The sequence below is a fragment of the Neolamprologus brichardi genome, chromosome 18, assembly GCF_056152115.1.
Source record: "Neolamprologus brichardi isolate AB-2024 chromosome 18, ASM5615211v1, whole genome shotgun sequence".
Classification (NCBI taxonomy): Eukaryota; Metazoa; Chordata; class Actinopteri; order Cichliformes; family Cichlidae; genus Neolamprologus; species Neolamprologus brichardi.
The window spans coordinates 7,114,290-7,124,657 of NC_142121.1; the positions used below are offsets into that span (position 1 = coordinate 7,114,290).

General features: G+C 41.3%; 1 protein-coding gene across 1 annotated transcript; it reads right to left on the minus strand.

Annotated features, from left to right (window-relative positions):
• Positions 1 to 336: 336 nt before the first annotated feature.
• On the minus strand, positions 337 to 4,269 carry LOC148097544 (E3 ubiquitin/ISG15 ligase TRIM25-like). Its single transcript, XM_087832426.1, has 2 exons — positions 3,467 to 4,269; positions 337 to 437 (listed from the first exon to the last, which is right to left on the minus strand). The coding sequence occupies exons 1-2, from the start codon at positions 4,167 to 4,169 to the stop codon at positions 337 to 339; spliced, it is 804 nt and encodes a 267-aa protein (XP_087688552.1). The 5' UTR covers positions 4,170 to 4,269.
• Positions 4,270 to 10,368: the final 6,099 nt, after the last annotated feature.

Sequence of the window (10,368 nt, forward strand, 5' to 3'; positions counted from 1 at the left end):
AGTCAGCCACCAGGACTGTTTTGCTGCCACAGCAGGAACCACAGTTGGCCTTCTGGACTGCTATGTCACGCCACTGGAATTGCGCTCGGGCCTCTGAACTGTTGGTGTTTTACTGGGGCTCTTTTGTTGTTGGCTCGGGGGACTGGTTTCGAGAGCTGCAGTTAATTGCCCTCATCAGGAGTGCCCTATTTAGCAGTGTGGCTGAGCTCCAGTCAGTGCTGGATTGTTGAGTCAAACTTGTCAGTAGAGCCGTAGATTACTGTTTGGAGAAACCTTGCTACTGTAAAAGACTGCTGGCCAATGTGGCGAGGTGTTTGGAAATGTAGGTGGCTGAGTTTATGCTGCTAACAATAGGTCTGAGTGGGATTCCTTCTTTGGAAGTCCGCCTTCTTTTCTTGTATTGTCTGTGATCCTTGGAAAACCCACTGGATACCTACCTGAACACAAAGGAAATCAGATCAGAATCAGAATCAGAATCCGAAAGGGTTTTATTATCAAATGTTGAGCCGGTTTACAACATTTGGAAATTGCTGCGATACTTAGTACAAAACATACTGTCAGACAATGCTTAAATAAACATTAACTTAAATAAAAATTTAAATTAAAAGCGCAAAGTAGATAGATATATACATGAATTGTCAACACTTGAAGATTCCCCCATCTCTTCTGAACAAAACGGTGTAAGAATGACCGTTCTAGCTCCTACGGTTAGGAAATTTTGTTCATTTGTTTGAGGGTAGTCGTCACAATGAGAAATAGACTGCAAAAATCCTGTCTCTCTGCTGCCTGTGTAAAAACGGCTGCACCTGTTTTGGCGGGAAAAAGTAGACAGCATCTGTTTCACAGCTGGAGCTCCGTTCTGCAGAGAGACAGACCACCAAACACCTTTGTACATTCTGTTCATCAATAAATCATCTTCATTCTTTCTGATGATCTCTCCTTATTGAAATGTACTTAAAGTAAAAAAGTAAAAAGTTGCTCCTTAAAAGAAAATTCTGCCATCAAATTTTATGTAAAGGTAACTGAACCTGGTGCTATATTAATATTATAATAATTCTTAATTCTTATCATTTTTATAACACAAAATGATCTGTGACACAATGCACTTTATGGTAAAGGCTTTATTCAGCCTAAAAACATGGCAGAATGTAAAACATGTGGACAAACTGAGCTGAGGTGCTTTAACCTCCTCTACATCCCTGTTAGCAGGATGAAGGCACCGTCTTGTGTTGTGCATCACTTTCAGATTTCACTTGTTAACCTGCAGGAAGACAAAACTTCACTGAGCCTTCAGCAGCTTCAACATCATCAGTAAAGACAGATTTAAATATTAGGGGTGCAACGATACTCGTATCGATATTGAACCGTTCGATACAGTGCTTTCGGTTCGGTACGCATATGTATCGAACAATACAACATTTTTAATTTATTTTATCAACTTTCCTTCTGACGGTGCTGTCTGTGTTGAGCGCTCAGTGGATCTGCGCTCGACAGTGCAGCCTAGGCGGAGTAGTCGAACACAGATTCACTGCAGGGCAAGCTAGCGTGACAGAAGTTAAGCTCTCCTTGCAACATGGCAAATTGAACCTCCCCCACCCTCATTCAGATCTGGCGTTTGGAACTATTTTGGTTTTCATGTGACGTATGACCCTGAAGGTAAGCGTGTCATGGACTAAAGTAAAACAGTATGTTGGATGTGCCAGCAATGCTCAATTACATGGGTGGGAACTAGTGTGTTAGCGCAGTTAGCTTGTTAACGTGTTGGCCGTCCAGCCCCACGCAAGGGGCGATCCGTGGTAGCTCGTTAACTGAGATTTGCCGTGTTGTGGCGTTAACGTCATTTCAGATTAACGCTGACAGCACTAGTGGGAACAGTGATGATGAACACACAGAGATGTGGTGCAGAATGAGCCGTGAAAATTTAATAAATGACAAATTAATAAAGAGGCATGAACATTTTTTTTGTATCGAAAAAATATCGAACCGTGACACCAAAGTATCGAACCGAACCGAACCGTGAATTTTGTGTATCGTTGCACCCCTATTAAATATGTGTTTCATTCATTATTTTTTTTTTTTTTTATTATATATTTTTTAAATTCATTCATTAAAATCACAGTTTTTCCTCATTTGTTTGATGATTTTGACAAAAACAAACACAAACACACACACATGGTCTGCCATACTCATGAAGAGAAATGTCGACATTTTTCAATACAAATATTCCAGAAACATTTAGAGGATAGAGAAGTTTACATTTTCATGTGGAGAAATATTTTAGTAAATCAAAATGATGATGAGCAGTGATAGCCTCCATAAACAGTCACAGGAAAGATCTCCTTTAAAAACTCAGAAACATCAAGAGAACAACTAGAAGATGTGGAGGTACCACCCATAATGTTTGACTGACAGCTGATCTCTGTGCAGAAATGATGGAGAGGAAATAAAATGAAACTAAAATACAGATTTAAACCCACAATATGAAAGACTTCAGTCTATTTCACTTTAATCAACTCAGCAGTGGCTCCATATTTATAAACCCTCAGTCCAGCATAGAGCGGCTGAGTGAATGTGGTCTGGACTCTGTGGAGGAGAGTCATGGTTTCAGAGACGCTGTAGAAGGACAAAATACCTGCTCTGTGATCCAGGTACACTCCTACTCTGGAGGAACGAGGACCTGAGACACGAGTTTGGATGTTGTTGTACCGAAATGTATAACTGTTGTTGTTACAATCTAATGACCAAGATTTGTCATTATGTCCAAATCCACATTCACCCAATCCTTTTCTGCTGATATTCTTGTATGCGACTGCTACATAAACTCTTCCCCCTCTCCACTCCACCTCCCAGTAACAACGTCCAGTCAGACTCTCTCTACTGAGGACCTGAGACAATAAAGTGAATCTGTCTGGATGATCAGAATAAGACTGTTGTTGATTCATTAATGTTACTTTTCTGTTCCCCTCTGATAATAACAGAGATGTGTTTGCTGTGTTTGGATCCAGTGTGATTTCACATGAATATTTTAAGAATCCAGCTCTGGTCTTTGGCTCTGGTGGATCTGACAGTAAAACATCCACTTCAGTGACTGTCAGTGAGATGTTTGTCCATCCCTCTCTCAGAATGTCCTGTAGTTTATCTCTGACCTCTGACACAGCTGCTGTCACATCCTCAAAGTAGCTCAGAGGACGGATATTAATGCTGGATGAGTCTGTAGACTCACTGAGTGCTGACAGTGAGGGGTAGTTGTGTAGAAACTGGATGTGATCCTCTGTGCATGAGAGCTGCTTCAATAGCTGCTTCAGCTCAGCATCTTTCCTCTTCAGCTCAGTGATCTCCTGCTCCAGCTTCTCCTGAAGCTCTTTGACTCGACTCACTTCAGTTTCCTGCTGGGATCTGATCTGCTGCTTCACATCAGAGCTTCTTTTCTGGATGAGATGGATCAGCTCAGTGAAGATCTTCTCACTGTGCTCCACTGTTTGATCAGCAGACTGATTGATGGCCTCCACCTCCTGTTGAAGCAGCTTCACATCTTTCTCTCTGTCCTGGATTCTCTGCTGGATGTTTTGTCGACTCACCTCCAGCTCTCTCTGCCTCTCAGTCCTTTCTGCTGCAGCTGAGACTGTGTCGTGGCCTTTATGTTCATCCACAGAGCAGAGATAACAGATAATCTGCTGATCAGTACGGCAGAACATCTTCATCACCTCATCATGACGAGAGCAGATGTTCTCCTGGAGCTTCTTGGATGGTTCCATTAGCTTGTGTTTCTTGAATGGAACCACATCATAATGAGGCTGAAGGTGTTTCTCACAGTAAGATGCCAGACAGAATAAACAGGACTTGAAGGCTTTCATTTTTCTTCCAGTGCAGACATCACAGGCCACATCTTCAGGTCCAGCATAGCAGTGATCAGCAGGAGCAGCTTGGAGTCCAGTCTTCTTCAGCTCCTCCAATAATTCTGCTAACATGGTGTTTTTCACCAGGACAGGCCTCGGTGTGAAAGTCTGTCTGCACTGAGGGCAGCTGTAGATTTTCTTCTTTTCCTCTCCATCCCAGAAGCTTTTAATACAGTTCATGCAGTAGCTGTGTCCACAGGGAATAGTCACCGGATCCTTCAGTAGATCCAAACAGACTGAACAGCAGAATTTTATTTGATCCATTTGATTCATGTGCTGTGCCGTTTCACCGTCTCTCAGTGACTGTCAGACAGTTTCACTTCCTCTGAACAGAAACAACCTCTGTGCTCTGAAGGGAAACAGATCTCTGCTCTTGTTCACCTCCTACAGGAAATGAGGCTCACCAGCAACTGCATTTACACCATGTTGTTTAGACCCATCCTGATACAGACACATCTGTGAAGGGAGGCTCTAAAAATATCTTGGCAGCGTGACAATGAGTTATTTATAAGAGCCAGGGTATGGCTGCACTTCTACTGTGCAGTCACAGACACACTCTGTTCTATCCAAAGTTTTGTAGAATTCAAAATGTGATTTGAGTTATCCGATCTCCTTGCTGTGCAGCTTTACCCTCACTGACTGACACTTTAACTTTTAAATCGTTTCAATGTTAGTTTCTTTCTGCACTTTGTGAATCAGACACGGCTCCTGTTGACCTCTTACACAAAATGAGGCTCTTTAGCAACTATGTAAACACCATGCATTTTCAATACAGGCTTAAACAAACTTGTCTGTAAAGGGAATGTAACAAAGAGTCATAAAGAGCTTTATTTGTGACAGGCAGGGTGTGCTATGTTTTCTTTATATCATGCAATGACAACAGTGACCTAGTTACACTTTGGTTGTTGGACTTGTTGGAGCTGTAACATTCAGCATGTACAGTGTTGGGAAGGTTACTTTTAAAATGTATTCCATTACAGATTACAGAATACATGCCCCAAAATGTATTCTGTAACGTATTCCATTACGTTACTCAATGAGAGTAACGTATTCTGAATACTTTGGATTACTTAATATATTATCATGCTGTTTACAACTACATGAATGTACTATTGCTGTGATTTATTACTGTTACTGAAGGTCCGCGGCTCCGAACCGTAGTAAAGGGACCTCTGGCTAATACGATGGGTTCTGTGTCGGCTCGTAGCCGAAAACTAGCTTTACTCTTTTGTCTGGGTCAACTTTGTTATCCAGAGACAGAGAGAGGCGTTGAAAGGCTGCTCCAACAGAACTTATTGTTTCAGAGGAAAACACGAACACGGTGTACAGTCGAGTCTTAATAGCTTACTTACAACTGGGCTCGTCAGGCTCTCTTCTTGGCTGCAGTGGTTATTATTATATTTACATGCTTCCAGCTCCCGTTTTTGCTCGACGACAGCTCGTACTTTTCCTTTTTCTCCCTCCCTCGCTCACAGACACATAACGGGTATGGCAGTCCATTCTCCCTGCAGCACGGACTACACTGCCTATGATGCTACATTCTTTAGAGCTATGCCTGTAGCATTCTGCCTATTAGCTTAGCACGACAACAACAAAGAGGCCTCTCTCACCCAGGAAACACGCAGAGAGAGAGCGTCACCCTGTAACCATGGCAACCGTAACGCTGCCGCCTGGAACAACAGAACGTAGCTGTCAAACAAAACCCAAACAGTCCTGACCCGCGACACTATGAAACAGGAAAGTACCGCCGTGTAATCCATTTATTTCAACAAAGTAACTGTATTCTAAATACCACCTTTTTAAACGGTAACTGTAACGGAATACAGTTACTCATATTTTGTATTTTAAATACGTAACGGCGGTACATGTATTCCGTTACTCCCCAACACTGAGCATGTAACACCGGGGGATTGTGTGTTTTTAATATTTTTCAAAACCTAAGCAAAAAAAATGCGTTTTAATGAATAAAGACCAAACTTTATATTTAGAAACATCTTCATCTAAGTTCTTTCCCACACTTTGAGAATGAGGCATGGGTACAACTGTACAGTAACACTGTAACAAATCAAACTCATTTTTAGATGAGAAGACTGTATGAGAAGCATTACACCAGAGATTTTATATGTATTTTGTCTATTTAACACAAATCTAAACTTTGATGTCGTCATGGTCCTGGGTCATTAGACCCAGTGTTTGTGTTTAATATTGGTATCATCTGCTGCTTCATATCAGCTTCTTTTCTGTTTCTCACAGTAAGAGATCTAAAATGCCAAACATGACTTGAAGGCTTTCATTTTTCTTCCAGTGCAGACATCACAGGCCACATCTTCAGGTCCAGCATAGCAGTGATCAGCAGGAGCAGCTTGGAGTCCAGTCTTCTTCAGCTCCTCCACTAAATCTGCTAACATGGTGTTTTTCACCAGGACAGGCCTCGCTGTGAAAGTCTGTCTGCACTGAGGGCAGCTGTAGATTTTCTTCTTTTCCTCTTCATCCCAGAAGCTTTTAATACAGTTCATGCAGTAGCTGTGTCCACAGGGAATAGTCACCGGATCCTTCAGTTCTTCAAGATCTCTGCTGTTGTTCACCTCCTACAGGAAATGCTGTTTAGACCCATCCTGATCAAACACATCTGTGAAGGGAGGCTCTAAAGAAAGATTCTGACAGAGATACAAATGGCATTTAAGGAAGGCAATGTTTGTGTTTGTCTGATGTGTTTGTCTGATTTGCAGGAGCACGCAGCAATACGTTTGACCCAGTTAAACTTTGATGCAGTGGGATGCAAAAGTTTGGGCAACCTTGTTAATAGTCATTATTTTCCTGTATAAATCGTTGGTTGTTACAATAAAAAACGTCAGTTAAATATATCATATAGGAGACACACACAGTGATATTTGAGAAGTGAAATGAAGTTTATTGAATTTACAGAAAGTGTGCAATAAATGTTTAAACAAAATCAGGCAGGTGCATAAATTTGGACACTGTTGTCATTTTATTGATTCCAAAACCTTTAGAACTAATTATTGGAACTCAAATTGGCTTAGTAAGCTCAGTGACCCCTGACCTACATTTACAGGTGAATCCAATAATGAGAAAGAGTATTTAAGGGGGTCAATTGTAAGTTTCCCTCCTCTTTTAATTTTCTCTGAAGAGTAGCAACATGGGGGTCTCAAAACAACTCTCCAATGACCTGAAGACAAAGACTGTTCACCATCATGGTTTAGGGGAAGGACACAGAAAGTTGTCTCAGAGATTTAAGCTGTTTCCACAGTTAGGAACATATTGAGAAAATGAAAGACCACAGGCTCAGTTCAAGTTAAGGCTTGAAGTGTCAGACCAAGAAAAATCTCGGATAGACAGAAGCGACGAATGGTGAGAACATTCAGAGTCAACACACAGACCAGCACCAAAGACCTACAACATCATCTTGCAGCAGATGGAGTCACTGTGCATCGTTCAACCATTTCAGGCACTTTACACAAGGAGATGCTGTATGCAAGAGTGATGCAGAGGAAGCCTTTTCTCCGCCCACAGCACAAACAGAGCCGCTTGAGGTTTGCTAAAGCACATTTGGACAAGCCAGCTTCATTCTGGAATAAGGTGCTGTGGGCTGATGAAACTAAAAATGAGTTATTTGGGCATAACAAGGGGTGTTATGCATGGAGGAATAAGAACACAGCAGTCCAAGAAAAACACCTGCTACCTACAGTAAAATATGGTGGTGGCTCCATCATGCTGTGGGGCTGTGTGGCCAGTGCAGGGACTGGGAATCTTGTCAAAGTTGAGGGACACATGGATTCCACTCAGTATCAGCAGATCCTGGAGACCAATGTCCAGGAATCAGTGACAAAGCTGAAGCTGCGCCGGGGCTGGATCTTTCAACAAGACAACGACCCGAAACACTACTCAAAATCCACTAAGGCTTTCATGCAGAGGAACAAGTACAACGTTCTGGAACGGCCATCTCAGTCCAGACCTGAATATTACTGAAAATCTGTGGTGTGAGTTAAAGAGAGCTGTCCATGCTCGGAAGCCATCAAACCTGAATGAACTAGAGATGTTTAGTAAAGAGGAATGGTCCAAAATACCTTCAACCACAATCCAGACTCTCATTGGAACCTACAGGAAGCGTTTAGAGGCTGTAATTTCAGCAAAAGGCAGATCTACTAAATATTGATTTCATTTCTTTTTTTGTGGTGTCCAAATTTATGCACCTGCCTGATTTTGTTTAAACAATTATTGCACACTTTCTGTAAATCCAATAAACTTCATTTCACTTCTCAAATATCACTGTGTGTGTCTCCTATATGATATATTTAACTGACATTTTTTATCGTAACAACCAACGATTTATACAGGAAAATAATGACTATTAACAAGGTTGCCCAAACTTTTGCATCCCACTGTAATTTTACACAAAACACCAGTTTATGTTTAAATTATTTAAAATGTTCAGCAAACTTAATGTAGTTCTAATGAATAAAAATGCATTGTGTGATCCTCTTGCACTGAATCTGTGAGACACTGTAAGATGAGCCCTCAGTTGTCATAAATCCGGTCCCACATCCATGACAACAAGAGAGATGTCCTCGATGTGGCGTCATGCAGGAAAAAAAACAAAGCACAAATAACATCACATGATGAGGCCTGTGGGTGGTTTAAACTGCTGGGAAGTGATGAAAGAACAGCACTTTCTTTGAAGGATCAGTGGAGTTATTGCCCTCCTCCTCTACAGAGCGATAGTTTCTCTACTTGAACACAAACGGCCTCCTTCCTTTTGTCAAACAGCCTGTCTGTTTCTCAGGATCTGTACATTGTCCTCAACACCGTATAACAACTTACTTATTCTGGATTGAGAGTCCAGACAGTCAGAAAAATGGAGGGATTTAAAGAGGAGACTTTCTTGATTTTCAGTAGCCGAATGACTGAATTAAATTCAAGAACAATAAAGACAAGCGTCTTTAAAGATGACTCAAAAACAGTTGTAGGAGCAGTTTTATGAACCATGTTCTGTTAATATACTGACTAACCAGCAGCAACACTCTGACTCAGCGTTTCCATCGGTGTTTATTTCCATCTTTACATGAAAAACGTGATCTGAACAGTGAGTGATAACTTCATGGAAAACAAATGTACTCATATTGTGTGGTATACTGTGATAGTATCCATCCATCCATTCGCTTATCCTTTTCAGGGTCGCGGGGGGCGATGGAGCCTATACCAGCTGTCATAGGGCGAGAGGCGGGGTACACCCTGGACAGGTTGCCAGTCTGTCGCAGGGCCAACACACAGGGACAGACAACCATTCACTCGCACATTCACACCTAGTGGCAATTTGGATTATCCAATTAACCTATCCCCACAAGCTGCATGTCTTTGGACGGTGGGAGGAAGCCGGAGTACCCGGAGGGAACCCACGCAAACATGGGGAGAACATGCAAACTCCACACAGAAAGACCCCGGCCTGATGGTGGAATTGAACTCAGGACCTTCTTGCTGTGCGGCAACAGTGCTAACCACCGTGCTGCACCGTGATACTAACTTATTGTAAATATATACTGCTTAAGAGCAACGCAGCAAATCAAAGAGTCACAACTATAAACATCCAATGATGAAACACACGTGATGCATTTAAAGTTTAATTGTAAAATATTCTCTATAATCTAAATTTGAGAAGACAAACCAGAAACAAAAGCAAAGAGTTAAAAGAAGACGTCACTGAGCAACAACCTGACAGAACGAGAGCCAACAGTTTACTATCAGAACTGAGGCTGATCATTAACAGGGAGCAGCAGGTAACAAGGTCATCAGCAGTGGAGGAAAGTATGGAAGTAATACTCAGCTTCATATTTGAAGATACTCGAGTATCTTAGCTGCAGGTCTGGAACAATTTACATACGAAGTCATATTAAAAACATGAAAAGCTCCAATAACTCCAAGTTGGAACAAAGACATTTAAAGGTATCAAATGATCCACAGAGATTATAGAACCGTACAAAACACGAAAAGAAAATTTGGCATCAGAACTGTTTTAAATTTCCTCTCATCCATTTGTTTCTCTTTGCAAACCCACTGAAAGTCTAACTCTACATAAAGCAGATCAAACCACTGAGACCACAAATTAAATTGCTGCTTCCACTTTGATGCATCAGTTTCAGGACTCTAATAACATCATATGTGAAAATATAGCAGATTCAGGCATTATTAGTAAATCTACTTCGTACTTTACTCTGTTTTACATAATAAGTCTAAACAGCATTTCCTAAACTCTTCAGCTACCAAAAAAACAAAACAAAGACTAAAAGGAGGTCATAGGTGATGATGATGATGGTGTGGAGGAGGAGGTGAGATAAAAAGTCACTGTTGTCATAGAATACTGTGTCTCTAGATACTTGCAAGTCTTGAATACCACTTCTTATTCTTGAAATGTAACAATGATGATAAAAAGAAAAGAAAATCTTGCAGGTCGTCTCAT